General features: G+C 42.1%; 1 protein-coding gene across 1 annotated transcript in view; it reads left to right on the top strand.

Annotated features, from left to right (window-relative positions):
* The first annotated feature begins 2,786 nt into the window (after window positions 1–2,786).
* LOC111230454 (large neutral amino acids transporter small subunit 3-like) overlaps window positions 2,787–24,996 on the top strand; it is a 31,019-nt gene continuing 8,809 nt past the window's right edge. Inside the window, exons 1-7 of the mRNA XM_022757200.1 lie at window positions 2,787–2,981; window positions 13,341–13,499; window positions 15,679–15,862; window positions 15,947–16,002; window positions 17,176–17,252; window positions 22,663–22,755; window positions 23,385–23,518. Coding sequence (XP_022612921.1) covers window positions 13,346–13,499; window positions 15,679–15,862; window positions 15,947–16,002; window positions 17,176–17,252; window positions 22,663–22,755; window positions 23,385–23,518 — 698 coding nt within the window. The 5' untranslated portion in view covers window positions 2,787–2,981; window positions 13,341–13,345. The remainder of the gene's footprint in view (window positions 2,982–13,340; window positions 13,500–15,678; window positions 15,863–15,946; window positions 16,003–17,175; window positions 17,253–22,662; window positions 22,756–23,384; window positions 23,519–24,996) is intronic.

Below are 24,996 nucleotides of genomic sequence, written 5' to 3'. Positions count from 1 at the left end.
ACTGTAAATGAAAAGTTGTTCTTGACTGACTTGCCTGTTGAAATAAAGGTTGAATTGCAGAACTTGGTAATTGGAGAGACTGTTCTCAAATATGTTTCTCTTTTCTTTTTCTCCACCTTGTTTCGTCTCATATCCAACTCACCCACATTTACACTGAAGCTGAACAAGGGAGTGTCAGTTTGTTTTTGTTTTTTCATTCATTCTGCTGTTGAAGTTAACAAAAAAAATATAAACATATGATGTGTGTGTTTTTTTTTTCAGGCTTTTTGTGCCTTTATTGATAGTGCAGTAGAGAGAGACAGGAAATGGGGAGGCAGAGAGAGGGGGAATGACATGCAGCTAAGGTGCGATTCGATGCAGGACTCGAACCGGGGCAACTGCAGCGAGGACTGTAGCCTCTACACATGCTCATCCAACTGACCTACTCGACGCCCCCATATGATGTGTGTTTGCGTGTTTGACACATTACAAACATAATATATAACAATATGTGTTATATACTGCCTTAAATCCAGCTGTTCATGTTTGTCTTATAGCTGAAGGTATTTTTCCTGTACACCTTTATTTACAGGATATACTCTTGAAACATTGGTATCTTATATATTGAACATACTGTGTTGTAGCTGTAGATAATGGTTAGGACAAAGACAGCTGTGTAAGGATGGTTTGTTGTCATTACAGGAACTTAAAATATCAGCATTCAGAAGGCCACTTCCTGTGTCCGGGAGCATCTTCATGTTGTGAACGCAATATCTCTGTAACACCTTGAAGGAACGTCTTCAAATGTGACACAGGTATTCATTTGGACATAAGGATGAACTGATCAGATTTTGGTGGCTAAAGGTCAAGGTCAGTGTGACCTCACAAAACACTTTTTAGCCATTACTCAAGACTTCACACAGCAATTACAACAAATTTCACACAAATGTTTCATATTTAATAAGACTCTCGATAAACAGGGTTGTAATCTGAAACTAGTCTGAGTGGAGGAGGCAGACAACCATGAGGAGTTGACTCTAGTTTATCTCTTTTTTTACTTTGCAGATTGAATTGAGCAGTTTTCCTTTCTCAGTTATTAAGAAATGAAATGATCAAATAGAGCTATTGCATGTATTAGATAGGTTTTAAGTTGGTGTTGGTTGTGCGTCGCCAGGGTTGTGTTGCATATTGTGAGTTTCATTGTGAAAATAAATGATATGGATGTGTTTAGTTGAATCTGTTGCCATGAAGAATTGTTTATAAATTTAAGGGACCCCAGGAAGAGCAGCCATTGTTACAACACAGTGATGTGCTGTCAGAGCAAGCAAGGCAAGCAGTGTTTGACCAGTTAAGCGGGAAATCAATTAGAACGACACCAAAGTAGAAGCGACGTCTGTCCTCACATCTCAGAAGAGCAATCTGTTTCCTTTTTGCATTCATCATGTAATTTACTGTCCTCTTGTGGTGGCAGCTGGGTATTGTCTCTGGAAGCTAGCTTGACATCCAGCCGTTGTATCTAAAGTTTCTATCATTTTCATGGGTGTGACCATGTCCCGATGACAAAGGCTGGAGCTTATCAAACAGAGAAGACAGCATCTTAATTCGAAGGTTTGCACATTGATGATAATCCTGGGATCTTGGACTTGTGATTAGCTACAGCTGAGGTCTGCTTGTCAAGCTGTCCTTTACTCAGCTTTGACTGTTCTGAGATCAGTTATGGTATTTCAGCACTTGCACATTAGAAAATTACTTCCACAGGTTTTTCTTCCAAAGCATTAAGAGGCAGCAACAACAAGTAAACAAGCAAATGACACCTTAGTCAACATGTGTGACGTTGAGGAGTTAGGGTGTATTATGGAGCATTGTCACCAGAGAGTATCATTGTCAGTTAAGGGTAAATATTTTGAAGATTACTATAGAAGTGATTTTTAGGTATTTTTCCTCTATGCTGCACATTTGATATGTTTAGTGTCAGTTCAAAGGAATAATCCTAAAACTTCTTCAGCCAGGAAGGAGTGCAGAAAGGTGAAGATGTCCAGACGGGGAGCAGCAAGATGGAGGAGAGCATAAAATCATTAGAAAGGAGAGCATGAAAAGGTAAGTCTTAGTTTGGTCCATATTTTTCTCACTGGGGTGTTGAATCACACAATGACATGGCGGTTTTTTGAGTGTGTGTGTATGCCATTTGTTTTACATTGTTATAATTTATAAAACCAGGTTGAACTAACTATTTAACCTGAGTGCAGTCAACACACAGGTTTTGTTTGCTGCTCTCTGGATACTTTTGTTGGTGTGGAGTAAAAACTCTACAGACTGTGTGTGAAAATCAGATCGGCAGCTTCAGAAACTCAAACCAGCGTCTGACATCAACAACCATGAAGCTCAAAGTCACTGAGATCATTTTCTCTCATTCTGATGTTTGAAGATGTACATGAGTTCTTGAGTGAGGAGTGAGTATATCACCATTTATCTTAAACAGCTGTACTGTAGTTGACCACATGATGGGGCCAGAGAGCCAACTCACGAGAGTACACGTCCTTTTTGTCCAACACGTCAGATTTTCGGGGGGGGGGGGGGGTTCACAGCATTTCTATCAAACCATTTGGACACATGAGGTGTGGACAAATTTAGCCTCTGGTCTATTAAAGTCAACAAGTTTGTGCTGTGTTTCTGAATGTGTTTCTGAATGTGTGTGTGTGTGTGTGTATGTGGGCGTGTGTGTGTGTTTGTGTGTTAAGGACAGTAGGTTGGGTGGACGAACCTTGAGCTCCATTTATAGACATACTGTACACAGAGATAGGCAGAGAGTCAGTGTGAGTGCACATGTGCCAGTTCATCCAGCTGCCACACAGAGGGAAGGAAATCTGACTTTAAACCTGCAGGAGAAGGAAAGATTCAAGTCTGACACAAGTGAAACTCTCCTGTTGGAAACAGAGGCGACAGGGAATCATCACCATAAACACAGATCATCGACCACCAACTGCAGCACAACAACTCAGACAGTAAGTGACTTTAAGCATGTTGTGTGTTAATGTGTGTGTTCAGGTACAGAAATGTGAAGACCCCCCCTCTTTAAGCCTTTTGCCACTTTAAGGACTGAGTTGTGTCAGCATGTGATTGCAATTCAGAGTTGAGGTAGAGAGAACTACAGAGGTGTCGGGCAACTGTTGGCAGTATGGCTGGACGTGACATCAGAATAAATAGTAATACAATCATTTTCCAATGTTGGACAAGTTTTCTTTGTATCTGATCTCAACAGAAGCTTGTTTACCACTAAGGAAAAATATGTTAACACTCAACAGAATGACTATTTTTTCTGTCGACACTGTGTGAATGCAGCATTACCCCACACACTGCAGATGAAGTGATGTGCTGGAATCTGAAACAGAACAAATTGTTTATGGAGAGGAGGAATCATGGTGGCATGGCCGGCCTCTCTCCCGTCAACCTGTCTGAAACAATGAGGCGTGTTCGTGACGGTTACTCTCCAGGCTGTCAAACAGATGAGAATCCACCACATCTTGTACAGCAGAGGTTCTTACATCATCCACACCTGGTTTTGTCTGTCACCTGTCTATCCTGACTCTCTGTGATCTCTGTTGTCTCTCTCATGCTGTCGCTCATGGACATCTTGTTGACGTTTTGCAACTGCACCATCAAGGGCTTTTGGGAAATGGTGTTTGTTAAAAGCTGCTAAAAGACATAAACACTCACTAAACAACTGTATTTAATTGTTTTGTTTTTATCTAAACAGATTCAGGAAGCTTGTGACATACTGTTGAGAGAGGCTCTGTTCCAAGGTGCCATTTTTATTTACACATCCGTTCCAACCAAGTAATCTGATTGGACGAGAGTTATTCCATGGGTGCTGATATAGAGTACATCAGCACTGGGACTTTAAACTACATGTATCACTCCTCTTCACAGGTGTTATATTAACCATTAATTAGCGTTACATTAACGGTCGTTATCTATCTTGGATCGTAACAAATAAAGATGAAAATATTTCCAGAAATATATGAAACATTTGAATTAAATGATGTCTGGTCGTCAGACGAGGGTGAAGAGAAGAAGCCTGGATATGACATATGACATCGTCAGGTCAGGAAAATGTCAAAACAGTCAGGTTGTAGAACTATTTGTGTTGGCGTAGCCAAATAAATGATGGAAAAAACAAACAAATCATAATCTGTAGTTGCTTATTTGACTGATATGGTGATATGCTGTGGCCTCGTACCTATGATCGAATCCTAGCTGTGCTGATATTAAGTAAAACATCACTCCCGCTTGTTTGACATTGATTAATTATTACAATAGTTACAAATGTCAGTGGGATTCTGAGGTTATCCTGATCCTAGACCAGAACCCAGAACTTCCAGCTCCACCTCGTTCTCTACAGCGCGATAGTTTGGGTCACTAATGGATCCAAGGTGACAAGGTCCCACCTGGACCTCTCGTTCTGTTCATGGACAGTATAAAGACACTTACAGGATAATGGTAAACAATAAAACAGTGTGAAATAGAGCTGCACAATAATAAAAAAAAAATCATATTGTGATTATTTTGGAAGATATTACAATTTCAGTGTGAATGGTCGTTTTTGTGTTTAATTTTCACAGAAACAATTTTTAAATGATGATGTGATTTTTGTTGGTCTTGTTGATCTGTAGCACAACAACACTCATGGTGCTAACAATGCACAGCAATGTGACATATTTTACCTTTATCAAAATAATTGCAGCTCCTGTGATTTGGATACTGAACTTGGACATATTTTGATTATATTTCAGTTAATTGTGCAGCTCTGGTGTGAAAGTAGCACAAGTACAGAGCAGTCTGAAAGTTTTTTGTTCAGTAATGTTAGCAGTGAACGACTCCAAAAATCTGTGTAAAAGTGTAACAGATGGACTCTGTCATGTTTCTGTTTTAATTACATCACATATAAAGGAACAGTTTGATCAGAGTGAATGATGAATGAAAGGATGTTTTCTGTCTTTTTATCTTTACTAATTAACCATTTAATTCACTGAGCAGCTCAGAGGCTACCGTCATCTTTTAAGGTGGAATATTTTTTTGCGTGTTACCGGTCATTGCACAGGTCAGATGTTGGTCCCTGCTTCGGCCTTCTGGCCTGTCGCACCTCCTCCAGTGCCAGTGCGGACAGCTGCAGGGTCATCAGCTGGAGGCCACCGTTCATGGATGTTTCGCCCCCTATGCCAGTACATCTCCCAGTGGCGTATGGGGACGTCTCCCCGCCATTCCCTGCAACTGCCCTTAATGGGGTGTTAGCCCCCACCCACTCTCCTTCCTCCGAAGCCACAGCCAGTAGCTCGCCCTCTCGGCTTCTTCTCCCAACTCTTTCACCGCCTTCCGCAAGCTTGACCCCGTCAACCCAGCACTGCGGAGTGTAGAGTAGTTGATATGATCTCTCTCGGGAACACCAGCTGTCTTCTTAGGTCTGCCAGCATTTGCCACTCCTTACCTGATCTCAGGATGGTAAGTTCCTGTGTGGGTGCTCTGCGCATCTCGCCTGGTTTAACAAAGGCAGCTAGTGCAGGCCTTGTTGTTTCCTGGGTGCAGTTTGCTGCCACCCTACATCCTTCCAGGAGCTCTGCCAACCTGGTTAGCACTTGGTCATGGCGCCATCTAAAGCGCCCCTGGGTCAACGCCACCTTGCATCCTGACAGAATGTGCTGGAGGCTAGCCTTGGTGGTACTGCACAGCGGACAGCCTACCTCACTCCCGAACCACTGAGTAAGGTTCCAGGGACATGGGAGGGTGTCGTACGCTGCTCTGATCAGGAAACTCAGCCTGCCTTGCGGTGTCCTCCAGATGTCTGCCCAGCTGATGCGTCTCTGCAAAGGAGCCTCCCATCTCGTCCAGGCTCCTTGACTGCCCTGAGATATAGCCTTTATGTGGAAGCGCTCCTGCTCCACTCTGGTGACCTCGTCCACCACCATGGTCTTCCGCTGTCTCTTGGTGCCTTTGGACCAGAACTGTTGAGGAGCAGTCCACCCTAGGCCCGAGCGACCTGTCTGGGTCGCCCCCATCACGTCTTTGTGTTGCAGGCTGGAGATGGCATTCTCTACCTCAACAGGCGCTTTCCACTTGCGGCCTGTGCAGATCGGGACTTTTGCACTTCTTATAAATGGTCAGTGGAGTCCCTCATCTCTAGCACAAAGCATGTCTTCTCTTGCTTGTACCCGAGACTGATGGATTTCAAAGGGAGCTCCAGCATGTTCCATCCAAAGAGGCCAGCATCCAATCCAATCCAATCCACTTTATTTATAGAGCACGATTTTAACAAACACAAGGTTTCCAAAGTGCTGCACAGCAAGATAAAAACACAATAAATAGCACAACAGAACACAATAAAACGATGAAGGACACAATAGGATAAAAGTAATAAAATAAGATAAAATCAAATAAAAATGAGATAAAAACAATTAAAATAAGAGATAAAATCAGATAAAATAAGATAAAAACAAATAAAATAAATAGAATAAAATAAATAAAGTGCACTGTTCACACAAGATGCAACACGCTACATGGTGTCAAAAGCCAGAGAGAAGAGGTGGGTTTTTTTTTTTTAAGTACATTTTTTTGGGCTTTTTATGCCTTTATTTGATAGTGCAGTAGAGAGAGACAGGAAATGGGGAGGCAGAGAGAGGGGGAATGACATGCAGCAAAGGCCGTCCGATGCGGGACTCGAACCGGGGCCAACTGTAGCGAGGACTGTAGCCTCTACACATGGGGCGCCACTACGCCACACAACGCCCCAAAGAGGTGGGTTTTAAGAAGAGAATTAAAATGTGACAGTGAGGAGGCCTGTCTAATGTGCAGCGGCAATCCATTCCACAGTTTTGGAGCTGCAACAGCAAACGCTCGTTCACCTCTGAGCTTAAGCCTAGCTTTAGGCACTATCAGGAGCAGCTGGTCAGCTGACCTGAGAGAGCGGCTGGGAGTGTAGGGGTGCAGCAGCTCAGAGAGGTAAGGTGGGGCAAGGCCATTCAAGGCTTTAAAAGCAAATAAAAGAATTTTAAAATTAATCCTAAAATGGACGGGCAGCCAGTGGAGTGAAGCTAAAACAGGTGAAATGTGCTCATACTTGCTTGCATACTTGCATCTGAGAAACAGCGAGGCAATCCCATCCACCTCCTGATGTATCTGTTGGCTAGGCTGTCCATCCTGCTGACCACTGACATGGGGACCTCGCAGATCTTCAGAGGCCACATCACACGTTGGTATAGTGTGTGCTGGTAGCACCACACCTTGTGCTTCCCTGGGAGCTGGCTTTGGTCAATCTTCACCAGCCCCTCGGCAAGTTGTTGTCTGGCCTGCTTCCCCATCTGTCTGTCAGACAAGTCTGCAGTGTACTGCCTCTCCAGGCTCTTGAGTGGCTTTTCAGCGAGCTGTGGAATTGGCTCTCCTCCAGCGACAAAGGTGGTCTTGTCTTGGGGCACTCCTTTCCTTAATGAGACTTCTTGATTTTGCTGCCTTTACCTTCATTCTTGCCCATGAGATCAGTTCATCAAACCTCTTAAGGAGTCGCGTTGTACATGGCGCCGTCTGAAGGATGGTCGTGACGTCGTCCATGTAGCTTCTTAGCGGTGGGAGCCTCTCCCCTGATGGTAGCCTGATACCTCCAACAACCTGCCTGGCCCCTCTGAGGATGACTTCGAAGGCTGTCACAAACAGGATGGGGGAGATGGCACATCCCATGGTGATTCCTCGCTCCAGCCGTTGCCATCCAGTTGTGCAGCCTTCCAGAGGAAAGCACATGTGCAGATTGACAAAGTATCTGGCGATGATGTTCCTAACACACACTGGGACATAGAAGAAGTCCAAGGCGAAGTCAATCAGTTTGTGCGGCACTGAACCGTACGCGTTGGCGAGGTCTAGCCACACCACATGCAGGTCCCGCTTCTCCCTCTTCGCCTGTTGGATTTATTCCCAAATCATGGAGGAGTGCTCAGTGCACCCGGGGAAACCAGGGATTCCAGCTTGTATCGATGTATTCATTTGCCATAAGGAAGTTGGTCATTCTCCTGGCCAGGACAGAGAAGAAAATCTTCCCCTCCACATTGAGCAGGGCGATATTTCTAAACTGGCTGATGGTGCAGGAGTTTTCCTCTTTTGGTATGAACACCCCAAGTGCTTGCTGCCACTCTGCTGGAACCTCCTCGTTCCTCCAAGCTGTTCTCATGAGTCTCCACAGTATCCTCACCACTTGGGGGCAGTTCTTGTATAGCTTGTACGGAAGCCCATTTGGCCCAGGGGCTGATGCTGATCTTGCCTTCTTGATGACAACCTCCACTTCCCGCAACTTGGGTGGGGAGATGTCGAACTGTATGGTTGGTGAGTTTGGGTGTGGGACATGTCCTGGGGAGCCGAGTGGACTGGCTCGCCTGTTGTTGCTGTACTGGCTCTTCATGTAACTCTCCAGCTCCTCTTTGGAAGTGTTTAGCTTTCCACTCCGCTTCTCGTCTAGCAACTGCCGTGCATACTTGAATGGATCTCTAAAGAAGCTGGTTCTCTCCTTCTCTTTCTTCTTCCTCCTCCTTCTAATTCTCTCCACTCTACGCAGCCTGGCGAGCTTTTGTCTGAGCTCGTCCCACAGCTCCTTAAGGCCAGCTTTCTCTTCAGGCGTAGCTTTCCGCCAGTTCCGGCGTAGTTGCCACCTGTCTCTGACAAGCTGCTCGATGACCATCCCCCTCCTCCCTTTCCCTGGGGCTGTGGGTGGCCAATGATTGTTTGGAAATCAATCAATACACCTTTAATGTCAACATGACAACTTTGACCATTAGTTTTTATCAGTTCTCTACATGACAGACTCTTAAGTGATGATCGGATCTTCAAGCTCTTAAAATGTAGATAAAGCTGCAGATAAAATCGAGCTGCTTCTTCCCCTGGAGGTTATGAAATCTGAAATCTGTCCGAACACCTTCACTGAAGATGAGGCAGGTTGAGTGACTTCTTCCTTTAAGTTTTCCTTTGCTCACTCTCATAAAGTTCAGAGTGAGCTGCTTCATTGTCACCATTTTGGCAGTGTCTTACTCCGCCCCCTAACTCCCAGCACTGTCACTCAAAGAGACCATTACCTCAATTATGCAGAACTTTCACTAAAACAGTTTTTGTACCAGGCTGTAAACATGTTTATTTCTGCTGTAAAGTTGGACATTTTAACATGGGAGTCTATGGGGATTGACTCATTGTTGGAGCCAGACTCTAGTGGTCATAAGGGGAACTACAGTTTGTGGTTCTTCAGTGTTGGCTTCATTTTTCAGTCTCGGAAGATGCCGCTTGCTCTCACAGCATTTTCTTCTTGCTCACACCAAAGAGGAGTATCTGGGCTGAAACTGACATGGCACCATCTCTAGCACTGGCAAGCTGAACTCATGTCAGGAAAAAATGTAAACCAGCACTGTTACAAGACTTGAATCAATTTTTTTGGAATTAATCAATTTTGAATCTGAAGAGATAAAATCGCAATTCTAATGTGAATCTTTTTTTATTTTTTATTTTTTTTGCACACTTCTAAATAATATCCATCTAAAGTTCACTTACATTAGTGAAAAACAACAACAGCTGAACAAGTAAGGCTGTAGAAGAAAAAACACCTGATGCTGCCTAATCCATCCCTAGCAATCCTCAGCAGATGTGTCCAGACATCCAGCATCACTGTGTCCAACAGGGATGTCTGATCATAAAATGTCCACCCCCATGAGGAGAAGAGTTGATCTGCAGGACTGAGGGATGAAGAGTCGGGTGGAGAAAGACGTGACTCCATCATGGGTTGTGCTGTAAATCAGTCTGGAGGAGAACGTCCTGGATTCAGCCTCAGTTGGTCCCTCTCCTTACCTGGAACAAATCTGTCATACAGGCCTCAGTGTCAGCTCTATTATTTCTGCCTCAAATCACAGTCTCATTCACAGTAACTTTGAATTATTAACTTTACAGTCTTGAAAATAGTGTATCAATACACAGAGGTTTGGTGGTGGCTGAGATGTGTTGAGTAAGTTTAAAATGTGGTAGTTATTTTTTGTGCATTTTGTGTCAAAGTAATGAAAAGTAATTCACAGCTAAAGTTGAATTATAAATATATATATGTTATGATCTGTAACTTTTGTAACTTTTCTACATTAAAATGTCTAAAAACAACTAGAGCTATATTCTATATGTTGTTGAGTTGTGTTGTTACATTTCCCCAAATGTATCCATCAATTGTCAAACCAGAGAAATGTGTGATTTTAATCATGGTAACATTTCATTGGTCACCTGTCAATGACAATATGTTTTTATCCAGTTTTTAGTCACTTTTTTAAGATTCGCTTTTTACACCTTGGTGGTTTTCAGTTCTATATCTGAACCAGATGAAGGTTTTTAGTCGTCGGACGTCTGGATCTGAAGTTATCAGAGAAACAAGCTCAGGAAATGTTAGACAGCTCAGCTCCCAGCTGCTGAAGACGTCCTGTCCTCTGTCACTGAGGAGCGTCAGTGAATCTATGATTTTTAAAATGAAACTGCTTTATTCAGTGTTTTAATGGTTAGACTCACCGAGTCTGTTTGATTTTCTGAACCACTGCAGGAAATCAAACTGCAATCATGCATGTGTAGATTTCTGTGTTATTTCATGCTTTGTATTGTGACAGCTAATTATACTCTAACCTATCTTTTATTGTGAAGGAACTACAGGAAGTGTTTTAACTGAAGTTTTACAGTGATAGAGAGAGAGAGAGAGCTCTGCCATTTCCTGTGTCAGCAGGACTCCAAATGTCTTATACAGGTTACACACACACACACACAAACACACACACATACAGCTACAGTTAAAGGTCAAGTAGGGTCAAACTTCTCCATCTCCAGTCTCATTTGCCCATCCCCTCGCTTCCTCTCAGGTTTCATGTCAGCTCACTGACGTCACTTGCAGCATAGTTCCGCCTATTTTACCACAGAGTTTGACACAGCAGTGAGGGTGTTTCATGGTGACAGGACACCTACAGTGTTGTGTGTATCCTTGCCTAATATTGTGGCGAAAGCTTTTCTTCATTCATAAAATACTCAGTTTTGGTTTTACAGGATTTTCCATCATTTCTATTTGGTTATTTTATCTATTTACAGTTTGACTAATGAGCTTCGACAATATTTACTAGATCACTTTATATAGTATATTGATAATGCAATATAAAGTAAGGTAGATGCCACATTGGCCACTGGATCGTACGTCAACGTCCCCACCATATTGGACCGAGACAAACACAAGTAAACGGAGGAGCTGCAGTTTTTCTTGATAAATACAAGGTTTATATTTCTCAACCGATTTCAGTGAGTTGTTTTTATATACAAGGGTTTATGATCTATGTGGAGTAAGACTTAGACTTAATAATATTATATTATAATAATAATTATAATATAAACTTATAATTTAGGCTGTTTTTTATAAAGAGGTGTGCGTGTCGTTCGGTTTACATGGACTGAATCACTTACATGGGCGAAATAAAAAAACACACAGTTCCTCTGTTTACTTGTAAATGTTTCCAGACCATTCTTGTCGACGTTGACATATCACATCAAAGGGCTGAAGCGACCAATGTGGCGTCAATGTATATATATGTCTTTGGTCACACTCCTGCCATTGTTCTTCTTCTTTTCTGCCTTTCCTGTCACATCGCTGTTTTTTTTGGTGCTTTAGTGCCTCCATCAGTGGAACAGTTTAAAACCTTCAGACATGGGTGATAGACATGATCAATTGTTGAGGTAAATCCCAGTTTCCTTTTTCCTTTTTCTCATCACAGTGGGTTTTGACATGCAAACACAATTTCCAGGTTTCCAGAGGCAGTAACTAGTCTGAAATCACTCACTACTGCTTCTATAGGCCACTACTTAGGGAGTTTGCCATTTTGTAGTCAGTCCCTCCAGGATCTCACAGGCTTTTTTTGGGGATTGTTGCGGGTAAAATACCAGATTTTAAAAGGAAAAGGACAAGAGATTCTGCTCCTCTGCTCTGTCTTAATCACAGGTAGAGCTGATCTTTAGAATCAATTCATCAATTTATAACCTAGAGCCCCCCCACCTTATGAAACAGTTTGATCAGAGTGAATGATGATTGTCTTTTCATCTTTAATTAACCATTTAATTCACTGAGCAGCTCAGAGGCTACTGGCAGCTACTGCCATCTTTTAAGGAGGAATGTTTTCTTGAATGTTTGCGTGGTTGACATTTGGAAATCAGTATGAGAACTTTGACCATTAGTTTTTGTCTCTTTACATAACAGAGTCTTTAGTGATGATTGGATCTTCAAGCTCTTAAAATGTAGATAAATATCAACCGGATCATGTGACTGTAGATATTTTATTCCATCTGGATAATAAAAGTAGTGGAGCATTGTTCCGGTGGCTCCGGCAGCTCTACACCTGTGGTTCCACCACAGTGTTACAGTAGTACAAAACTATTTAACCCTTTCATGTAAAACATGGTTGAATGTCTTCACATGGTCTTTAACAGTGATGTTTGTTGGTAAATGTGAGACGTTCATGTCACACATATCTGCAGCTTCACAACATGTTTCAAAACCAGAAATAAGGAAGTGAATTTGGTGAAGAACATCAAGGTTTTGATCAGGGACTGCTGTGATTGGTTCAACTTGAGGGAAACTATGATGATTGGTCAAATTTGCAGAAACGTTGTGGTGATTCAACAAAAATGCAAGGTTGTGTAGAATTCACGGGGATTGGTTGAATTTGCATCAATTATGCGATCGAGACATTGTGACTTTCTGGAGGGACTGTGTAGTGCTGTCTGAATATTTAGTGAGAAAGTGTCTTTTCATTTACGGATGAGCTCACTGTGTAGTCCTCTACAGAGAACTTCCTGGATAGTGAGGAGGGAGGAGGGAATAAGTGAATGAGTGGTTTCGGACACAACCTATTATTATTATTATTAACTTAATTTCATAGCCCTGGTCATCACTTCTAGTGGTTATGATAATATCGTTCTATCTGCAGGAATGTGTGTTGCATAACCTGCATGAAAACACAACTGTATAGTGCCACAACTGCCCAAAACCTCCAAAGGCTTTCCATCATGAAGATTGAAGGATGTTAAGATTAGCCAGACAAATAATGCTGTAGCTCTGTTCTCCCTGGACCACTTGGAAGGAGTGTTTGAGGATTTAAGTGCCTTGCTTGGGGGCACTTTGCTGGGACTGAATTGTAGTTTGACCTTTGTGCAAGAGAACAGAGAAAGTTGTGTGAATAAAATCCTAATCTGAGACAAAGGCACATGCGGTAAAATCAAGTGGTGTGAAGTGGCTCCCCGATGCTTGGTGGACTAATGTTCCTCCTGTTCCTGTGTGTCTCCAGCTACCATGGCTCCCAGCTTGGCCCAGGCGTACAGCAGGAGGTGGTGGATGGCCATCACAGCCATCATAGAGAACCTGCTCTTCTCTGCTGTTCTGTTGGGCTGGGGCTCACTACTCATCATGCTGAAGAATGAAGGCTTCTATTCCCATGTTTGTGTTGGTAAGACCAGCCCTTTTCTCCTGCTTGTCCCTGGTGCAGACACTTGCCTCAGTCCAAAGCTGCTGCGGTTCCACCAAAATATATTTTTTTATTTTGAAATTCCACAGGAGTCATTTTTTTAGGTTTCTGCAAATAAGAAACTAATCACACATATGAATTTCCAATGGCCAGACTGTCATGGCTGTACAAGTGCCTTAGAAATAATGGAAGTGACAAACCCATCTCCTTCCTCTGTGACACACTACTATCTTTTCATAATTTTATCACTGCCACTAGTTGTCGCACTAGACCACCAACATCTCCGCCCAAAACAAAGGCTTCATGAGCCTGACGTCTGGCCTCCGGTCAGCCAAACCTCCCCTCCTCCCCTCCTGTCATGTTCTCAGTCAGGGAAGTGTTATGAAGCTCAGTGAAACTGTCAATAAACACACAACAAGTAAGACAAATAAAGTTACTGTATACATGAGAGCAAACAGAAACAATCTAACCATATAACCATTATAGCTGTGATATGCTCCACAGCAATGCTGACAGTTAGCAAGCTAGCGATAGCAACATTTGCAGAACACATGTATAATATGGGTAACAACAAGTTAGTCAATGTTAGCATGCTACTGTAGCCATCCCTAATGAAAACAGACTGTCACATTATGAACCATCAAGTTACTGACACATGGAGGAGTAGAAAAAACATTTCTGAGTCCAGCTGGAGCCTTTAGCAGCTCATAGGGTTCTCCTCTCAGTAAACCAGACCAGTCTCAGCTCCATGGTTGGACTGGGAAAGAAATTCAACATTGGACTCATCCACTAGGACTGGCCGAAAAAATGAGAGGTACACAGACAAGACCGGTGAGAACACTAATGAAGCCTGTAAAAAATTTTTGATGTTTTGATGGTCCACAGACAGACCAGGATCTGAGCCAGTAGTCCTCAGTCCAGTCCACCTGTGCTCTGGACTGATCTCTTTCTTTGTCTGAGGCCTTTTTAGACAGAAACATGGTTTCTTCTTCATTGGAGGAAATTCTGGAAGGTCGCTTTTACCTGAATGCTGTGTACTGCACTGTGACATCACAACTGTGGACGGAGCCTGTGGGTGTGTAGATGGGGGGAAGGCCAACGGTTTAACAGGAGGGACTTACATGCACTAACATGCACACGCTCCCGGACCGGCTACCAAAACAAAAAGCAGAGAAACTCAGATGACATCACACACAAAGGGGGTGTGGCTTCTTCTCTGCTCAGGACGCCATTACTCCACTATACTATACACTGTACTTTTAACAAGATGAAGGTTCAGGCAGATGATGCTGCAAATCATGTGGAAGAGGGAGATGAATTTATCTGGGCTCAGAGGAGGCTCAGCAGAGGAGATGGCGGTTGTGAAGTGCATTGAGACAATGTATATGGTGAGAGTAGTAGCCAGATGTTTTGGCACCAAACTGAGAACCAGATAAGGTGACGTTGCAAACAATTGGTTTATGATCTGCAAGTATGGTGGCCCGACCCGAGGAGTTCACCACACTGCAACTTAACAAAACACATGCAAACAGACAAAACACAAACAACTTCAGAAACATCTTCAACACTTTGACAACAGCTGCAAATACTCACAGCACAACAGGAGAGGCGGGGGAGCTCACGTGGTAGAGGTTGTACCATGAAGGTGTTAGTCCTAACTGCAGCGGCGCAGGTTTGAGTCCAACCCATGGCCCTCTACTGCATATCATCCCCTCTTGCTCTCTCTCTCTGAACCTGGCTGGGATGCTTTGTGACTTTTGAAGTTAAAAGCATCAAACAACAAGTGTGTCTCAGCACGTCCATCACTTTTTAGTGTCCACTGGAAACACTTTGTGTTGTGCTGTGAGTATTTGCAGCTCATGTGTTTTCAAAGTGATGAAGATGTTTCTGAAGCTGCAGCATGTTTGTGAATTTGCTTGTGTTTGTATTTGTATTTGCAGCACATATAAAAAGGCAAAATTGACCTGAAACAATTCAAATGCCCAAACTTTCCCCTCTGACCTCTGACCTCTGACCTCTGGCTGAGAGATCAGGGGCCTTCCTGTTAGTAGCACTGGTGTCTTGTGTTCATTCTGGATCAGATGTTGTGGTGTGTAGTGAGGATGTGTGTTTGCAGCCTGAGCACCCTCTCCTGACTGATTCTGTCTATGACCCTCTCCAGACAATGGGACTGTCAACACCAATGTGACTTCCTTGGAGAGTGGGGCGTGGCCGAGCTGTGTGGAGCAGGAAGAGATATTGAATCTTGGCTTCACCATTGGCTCGTTCCTCCTGAGTGCAGCCACTTTACCCCTGGGGATCTTGATGGACAGATATGGACCACGCCCACTGAGGCTTGTTGGCAGGTACGACAGAATAACTTGCCTCCATTCTGTATGTGACAGTTTGTGTGTTCGTGTTCAGACGTCCTGTGTCTGTATGTGTTTCAGCTCATGTTTTGCAGCCTCCTGTGCAATGATAGCTGCTGCTGCATACAAGCCTGAAGGTGAGACGACACATCAACACATCACACCTTCAATCATCATATGCTTGTTTTGACCAACCACATTAATACAACAGTCCAATTGTTTGGGTCTTATTTTTGTAGTTTTGCCATCATTCATATCAGTTACAGAAACATTTTACTCACCAACTTCACTATGAGATCTGAGGATGCTGCAACATCTTTTTAACAGACTACAATGGATGAGGAATCGAATGATGAAACTATATACCAGGCTATAAGCATATATCCAATTTAACCAAAAATAATCTGGAAGCAGGGATTGCGTTAACTGAATATTTTCCGTCACTGACTGAAGTTTTTTAACAGTGATGGAAAAACCTGGAAGCTGTCCGTCATTTTGACAGATGAGAACAGAATTAGATCGCAGGTTCTGTGGCTGGCAGACGCACAGACCTTTTCCATTGTGCACACAGACTACATTGTGGAGGTCACTCAATTCCCCTCGCAGCAACACATCTTACTATCCGGGTGCTTGTCCGTCTTGTCGACTTCCCTGAGAGAAATGTTCCCCAACTTCAAAACTCTGACATTAGGTTTTGGAAGCTGGAATTACAAGCGCCACTTCAGCCAACTGCCTTTGCAGCAGTCTGCCTTGATGCTTGCGTCAGGTTTAAATCCATGGAGGAAGGTAGAGTTCAGGCTGCAACAAGTCAATTGAGTTTCATTTCATTTCTTGTCAATAGTTGTAGTGTTTTTGTTCCCTCCACTGTCACTGCGAGGAAAAATTCATTAAGCTGCTTTATCTTGACATGAAAAGTATCTCAGTTCATCTTTTCTCTCCATGATCTCAGTTGCTTTTGAAAATTGAATGCTATTAAATAGGATATGTCTTGTTATCATTAAAAATTTAAATTAAAATGACGGGTAATAAGAGATTATGAAGGAATTTTTACCATTCTATTCATCAAAATGATGAACAACGAGGAAGTCTGACGCAGCCTCTGCTTGGAAGAGATGTTAATTAAAATTAATCACATTCTGCAGCCTATTAACCTGAGTAAACATTGACCCACCCTAATTATCAAAGACTTCCATGCAATCAGAAATTTCTGTACCTTTGTCCATCAACAAAGGTACAAAACCAAAGACAAAAAAAAAATTTACCTTTAAAGTTGCATTATAGCTCATGGTATTCTTCATTTGTTCCATCAGTGTTGTCATTCCTCATCTTCCTCGCTGTCTCCTTCAATGGCTTTGGAGGAATCTGCCTGACCTTCACCTCACTCACAGTACGATTCCCACACACGCACATGAACACACACGTACACACATATGTACACACATTTACAAACTGAGAAGGGTCAAAAATATCCTCACATAACAAACAGATACATATACAATAGCTACCTGTGTCAGTAGCAATAAGCTGAGTACAGTACAACATGTTGTTTTACCCTGAGGTGTTCCCAGGCAATATAATCCTCCCATCATGCTCTGGGTCTGCCCCAGGATCTCTCCTCATGCCTTGACAACTTCCACATTCAGGAGATCGTATCAGATGTCTGAACTGCCTCAACTTGCTTCTTTATAAAAATGCTTAATGCTGAGTTACCAGATAATAGCTGTCTGAAAAACACCTTTCTTCACCTCCACCTCATCTGTTATTTTCTATATGGACACCTTATTTTATATCATCACTTACACATCAAGTCCGGTTTATCTCTATGAACCAACATCCCACACACTCACCAAGGAACAACAGGAACAACACATTAACTCTGGGTCGTTCCTCAGTTTCTTATGGATCCACCAGATGTTGGAACTTTCCTTTGAGACTCTGCTCCATGTTGACATTTCTGCAGATTTGTTCAGTGCACATACATGCTGCCAATCTCCTGTTCTACCACATCCCAGAGGTGTTCTACTGGATTCAGGTCTGGAGACTGGGGGGGTCACTGAAGTTCAGTGAACTCACTGTCATGTTGATGAAACCAGTTTGTGACATGGAGCATGATCCTGCTGGAAGGAGCCATTAGAAGATGGTGAACTGTGGCCATGAAGGATGAACATGGTCAGCAACAATACTCAGATAGACTGAGACTTTCAGACCATGATTGGTTGGTATTAAGAAGAACACGTTCCCCACTCCATCACACCACCACCACCAGCCTGTTGACACGAGGCAGGTTGGTCCATGGATTCAGACTCTGACCCGACCAACTGCTGCCTCAGCACAAATCCAGATCCTGACTAACAGAGTCTGTTGAGACCAGAACCAGAGACTAGCAGACGTATCAGAACGGTTAGCACAGTTAGCATCTTGTATTTGTTTATGTTGTTTGATAGCTTGTAACTGGCAGTGGCTGACACAGTGTTAGCGGTTGTGCTAAAGCTAACTCTCTCTCTCTGTACTGATAAGGTTTCAGGTTTATTTAGCCCCACCCCCCAACCCCACCAGTTGACAGGATTGGTTTCTTAGGTTTGTGAGGTATGAAACCCTGGCTGTCTGAATCTGTTTTTGGATCTGTCATTGGTTCACTGCAGTTCAAGGTGGAAACACGCAGTCATGGTGTTGATGGTTATTTCACTCATCATTTGTCTTGTATTATATAAAAACATCATATGGATGTTAACAAGGTGAAACACTGGATTTTCATCAGAGAGGTTTGAAAATCATGCTTTCACTGACGCTCTGACTGCATTAAAGGACGAAATGCTCTATGAAGAATGGAGTTCATCCTCAGTGGATTTGGAGCAGTAAAGTTGTTCTGGAGACATGAGGTGGAACAACACTTGACTCACAAACTTTTTGTTGTTTAATTTATTAGTCACCTGACTATCAGTACAAGTTGTATATTTGTGTTGACATTGTGTGTCTGGTTGTGTCTGCTTTGTGAGTTGTGTACCTGTGATAATAAGCACATGTTCCTGTGTGAGTCTGTGTGTATTTTGGAAAGCAGCACATGCTGTTCCACTTGTTCTAAATTCTGCTGTGGCCTCTCAGCCAATACAAAACCTGGGCGGCCAACACTCCCTCCCACAGCCCTGTCCCCCTGCCAACCCCATCTCTCTCTCTCCTCCTCCTCCCACTTCCTGACGTAGACTGTGTCCTGGACTTGACATTGTCATTTTGGCCATTCCTGGTGTGTGTGTGTGTGTGCGTGTGTGTGTGTGTGTGTGTGTGTTTTACCTTGTTGATAAAACTACCTGACGTAAACATTGTACATTCCCAGCTAACTTAACTAGCTGCCAATAATTTTTGTGCTGTGTCAACTTTGATAAGGCAGTTTGTACTATAATGAACTGACCAGAACTGCCAGTGTTCTGTAATCTTCCTACATACAACAGACTTTAAAGGTTTAAATCTCTGATCAGAGCTCAGTAATGTCCTTATTAAACCTTTAACAAGACAAGTGTACTGAGATCCTGCTCACTGTGACAATGCTGTCTTGACCGTCTTAGTTTAGTATGATAACATCTGTTGACCAGATTGTCGTACCTCAAACTACAGGAGCAGTAGACAGTAGACAGACAGAAGGATACGAGGCAGGCTTTCAGAGGTGAAGTCAAGAATAGATGGAACAGTTAATGGAAAGAGATGGAACAGAGGGGAGGGCAGATAAGAATGGAAAAACAGAGGTGGAGGCAAAACTAACAACATGGAAACATGGAGGAGAGAGAGAGAGTCAGAGCAGAGAGTTTTGATGTTAGTTAAACCTGAAAGACAAACACACTGGTAATATTTGTATTTGGTACAATATAAATTCTACATCTACTGCTACTGTAAGGTTTAGATGATACTTGTTTATTTACTAAAATATACAGTATATCAACAGTGTTTATACAGTTAATTATTTACACATTTATGCACACAAAGTTACTATTTACATAAGTATGTTTGCACAGTTGTTATTTACATATTTACAAGATCAAATATTTACTTCTGCATCTTTTTTAAAAGAGTTATGGAAACCTCCTGAATCCATCTCTATATAGTTTTCATTGTAATTACCTCAGTCTAAGTCCTTCTAGCTTCTGATGGGTTAGTTTAGCGACGCATGTGACTTAGAGACAGGTAGTTTTGTTGTTGTGAAGCTGATAAAGTGTGGAGAGAGAGTTGGAAAGACGTACTGATCAATTGTCAGTGTTTTACCTGCAGTAGATAAAGATCAGCTCTCAGTTTAGAGAAGCAGTGGGAGCTCAGTGATGAGCCGCTGTTGACAGGGTCATCTGCAAAAAAATGTGTTTTAGCCTCTTTTTAAAAAATGCCCACAGAAGAAAGCTTATATCAGTTGAAGTGTTCACATTATTTTGAATATTTTCACTGCTTTATCTGCCATCAAACAGCCATTTCCTTTGGAACTATATTTTCTCAAGTGTTGCACTACTGTATTCCTATGCAAAAGTGCACCAACAGCGCACTGTATTATTAGAGGTGTGCAGCAGTTGAGAAAATGTAGTTCCAAAGTAAAGGGCTGTTTGACGACAAGACAAAGTGGTTAGAATTTCACAGATATATAAATATAGTTAGGGTTGACTGTAGCAGTGACCAGCAGCCGCCACGTACATGCAACGCAGGCAGCGTGTTCCGGGCATCACACAACCACACATGAAATAATCCGAGTTATCGCTTTAGGGATGGCAAAGAACAAGATATTGTGATATTTCCTGCCATATACCATATTATTCAAAAAAACACCTGAAACATAAAATACAATAATATAATTATGTATTAATAAAAAAAAAATAAAAACCAAACAACTGGAACCTGCAACCAAGAACATTTGACATTGTGATTAGATTTGCCCTAAAGTACAATATCAACTAATTGTTCTGTATTATTGTAGCCATGTCTATTGTCAAAACCAAGTTTTAAGACCTTAATTTTTTTTTTGTTGTGCTCTTACAGTACATGTGACATTAGACACCAGCGAACTCTGTGGTTCCAAAACCTTTTCCATCTCATGACCCACTTGAAAATCTCACAATTGTTAGCAGCCCACATCTGACCCCAAACAATACAAAGGCCAAATAATACCACCTCAGAGCACTGTTTGGCTGGACCGCAACAGTGGGGCCAGCCCTTTACGCTGGAAAGTCCCTGACTGACTGACTGACTGACTGACTGACTGACTGACTGACTGACTGATGATATTTCCACCACTGGTTTCCCGGCTGCTCGGGAACTGCAGGGAAGAGGAGAAGCGCTTTCAATACACTGAGCCTCGCCTCCATTACAGCAAATAAACTACTTTCAATGTCTCATGAAAGTCAGTATAACCATAAACAGTAGAGAACAGAGCAATAACTATGTAATTAATCAGAATGCCTCCATCAGTCGTAGACAGATCAGATTTGTTGTGTCTTGAACTCTGACCTTGGCTGAATGAAACAGATCCACAGACAGACTGAACAGATCAACAGAAGGTCAGATGACCAGAGGTTTTTCTTTCTTTTTGCTGATGCAATGTTTGACAGAAACAGTTTCAGTAAATGTGATTTTGCCTGAACATGGACTCAGTTCCACACCAGGAAAGTTTTTATCCACTGAATGTAGAACATGTCAGAGGTGACAAACAGCAGTGTACACAATATAACCTTGGGGCTTTTTTGTGTTCTCTTTGTTTTATTTTACAATAATGTGGCAGCAGTTCTACTTGTACAGCTACTTATGATTCTGTTTTCTTTTTTAAATTGGACAAAAATATGACATAAATAACTAGAAGACAAAACATATAACACAGGTCAAACATAACACACTAAGTTACACTAAACAATAACATTACAGAATCAATCAAGCTTGACAACATAGACAAAATATTAAAGAATAACTAAATAAGAAAACAAAACAAAACAAAGGCAAAATAAGTCAAATTCTGCATCATATAATACATTTCAAAAATTATTTGATTTTCAAAAAACAAAAAAAAACAAAAAACAACAAAACTGTTTGTGGCACCAGTTCATACTAGTTATGAACAGTTATGAACTGGGAAATACTGTAGGTGACTTTGTCGGAGCAGTGAGTTTAAACTGAGCGTGAACAGAGCCACGTGCAGTAAGCTGTGTGACTGGCAGAGCTCCAGCTGCATCTATAGTTAGAGTGAGTCTGTAGAAACACATACACAGACACACACACACACACGCACACACACACGCACACACACGCACACACACGCACGCACACACACACACACACACACACACACACAACACACACGAACACACACACACACACACACACACACACACACACACACACACACACACACTCCTAACCTTAACCATCTGCATGGCCAGAGAATGTTCACACACACACACGCCAAGTTGTCATGACAGAAATTTGGCTGACAATTACATGAGGGCTGTGTGTGCGTGTGTGTGTGTGTGTGTGTGTGTGTGTGTTAATCATCTTCTTACACCCCTCAGCTGAAAAGCTTGTATACACGTACACACAGCACCACCTGCTGGTTAAGTTCTTAAAGTGCATTTAAATCACTGTAATGTACATTATTTTTCTAATGACATTTATTTTAGTCTGTTTTGTGTTATTTCATAAAAATGTCCAAAAAATATACGTTGAACTCGAAGATCATTGAACTGAAACACAGCTGATGAATACCTTTACTGTAAGTGTTTTTTCACGTTTACTCACATCCCATGGTTAATTTATTAATCTTTAATCTTTCTCCTCTCCAGCTGCCCAACATGTTTGGGAATGTTCGATCAACCATCCTCTCCTTGATGATCGGCTCCTACGCTTCTTCAGCCGTCACCTTCCCTGGTGTCAAGGTGCTCTCTCTCTGTCTTTCTCTCTAACACAATCATCACAAAATATACTTATTTAGGATTGTTGTTATTACATGATACAATGTTCAGTGACTCAATTACAAAAGATAGTTTTCTGGAGAAAACATGTGATAGCTGAGAGCTGGAAGATTAATCCACTGTGAAAAAAGCAGCTGAAGGACTGTGAACAGTTGACAGAGTGAAAGAAGTTTTATATAATTGTATAAAGATAAATTAGAATCACTTGTGGTTGTATCCCTCCTCCACTTAGACTAGTTCCAGGTTACATCCCTGTTTATGGTGAACAAATAGTTCATTTAAATATGAACCATTTGTGTGACATTTTGTCATAATTGCTGTGTGAAGTCTTGAGTAATGGCTAAAAGGTTTTTTGAGGTCACACTGAACTTGACCTTTGACCTTTGCCCAGAAAACTCAAATCACTTCATCCTTGAGTCCAAATGGACATTTGTACCAAATCTGAAGTTCAGTCAAGGTGTTACTGAGATGTTGACGGTTTTTTAAATACTTTTTTCTTCTGTTCGTCTCCACCCTCATTCTTCCCTCTCCTGAACTGTTCTAAACTTCCTCCCATCCAAACCCTCCTCTTCCTCCCTGTCTTACTACTACAGGTGATTTACGACCTTGGTGTGTCGTTCCGCATCATCATGTGGGTTTGGTCCGGTATGGCCTGCATGGTCTTCCTCAACTGCTTCCTAAACTGGCCTGCTGAGTCCTTCCCTGCACCTGAGGACATCAGATACATGTCAGTACACTGGACATACACCAGAGCTAAATGCTTGTAGAGCTGAGTGAGACAACAGAGTTGATGACAGTTACACACATCACATTAGATCCTTTGTTGATATTAGAATATTTATCAGTGTAGCTTTAAAGCCACTGTGTTGTATATTGTGAATATGAATGTAACTATGTGTTGGTATCAACAAGACCAGGTCCAAACCTGGTACAGGTCTGGACCGTGTATGTTCAATATGTGAAATTGAGGACGTAATTGAAAACTGTTGTGGAACCGCTGTAAACAGCTGAGTTGCAAGGTGTTAGTACACTAATTAGCTTATTCATGATGTCATTGCATCATATCTACATTTAGTCTAGTGTTAGCTGGTTTCCGCTCTTTATCTGTTCTCTTTTCTTCTCCTTTCCACTCATATATACAATATTTTAATGCAGCTGAATTCACAATAATGCTGTTCTCATTGACATGTTTTTCTGTTGTCATGACAACTGAACAAGTTTGAAACACTGTCTGATACGTGGTCCATTAAGACTATATGTTAATCCGCAGTCACCTCCAAGCTGCTACTGAAATCCTGATTTTATAACCACGACATTGTCTGACGACATCATAAAACACATCAAAGACTGAGCTGTGATTTCAGCTGGATTTACTGTGTAATGATCACTCAGAGAGAGAGGTAGAAGATCATTCACATCAGCTGTTGGGAAGTTAATTGAATGAGCAGAATAGAGAGGTGGAAGGAAAGCCTGACCTTGCACTTGTGGAGCAGCACTGGAGACACTCTTCTCCGAGAAGTAGCTGAGGTTTGTCTGAAAAGTCAGTAGATTTGTCGCTAGGTGCTGTTTGGAAAAAAAGTCATTAAAGGGTCTGAAAAGTCAGTGAACTGTAGCAACAAACAGTGACACTGATGACAAAATAGAAACTGCACCAATTTATTTTGGAAGAGCAACGGCCAATGGGGAAACGCCAACACTTGCTGACCAATGGTGCAACTTCATCAGTCAGTCAGTCAGCGACAGACATTCAAAAAAGACCCTCTTTACCCCCTCCCCACACAGATCTGACTTAGGGAGTCAGAGTGATCTGAAAGATGCCATAATCACATTAATATTCTACACATAGTGACTGTAGCTATATTAGACTGAGCTCATTATGTGACCAACACACAACAACTGAAATCCATTTCTATCGTATATCGTATATCGTACAGAATGACTGACATACAAGTTCTTATATTGTATGTCAGTGGCACATACAGACACATATTGTACACTAGCCTTATGGCTCTTAAAACGACTGTTTGTCACAGTTGTGTCACTAACTGGATTGGACCCGTGTAAAGATGCCAGATTCCAGGGAAAAAGAGCAGATCACAGTTTACTAAAGAATCCCTTTTCCATGTTGGAAGCACCATGACTTTTGAAACTTTTGTTCATTAATCATAAATATAACACAACACAACACACCCAGCGGATAATTCT

This window comes from Seriola dumerili, unplaced genomic scaffold (genome assembly GCF_002260705.1).
Source record: "Seriola dumerili isolate Sdu_G_001 unplaced genomic scaffold, Sdu_1.0 BDQW01000267.1, whole genome shotgun sequence".
Taxonomy (NCBI): Eukaryota; Metazoa; Chordata; class Actinopteri; order Carangiformes; family Carangidae; genus Seriola; species Seriola dumerili.
The sequence above is the reverse complement of the archived record's forward strand: the minus strand, read 5'-3'. Positions and strand labels throughout refer to the sequence as shown.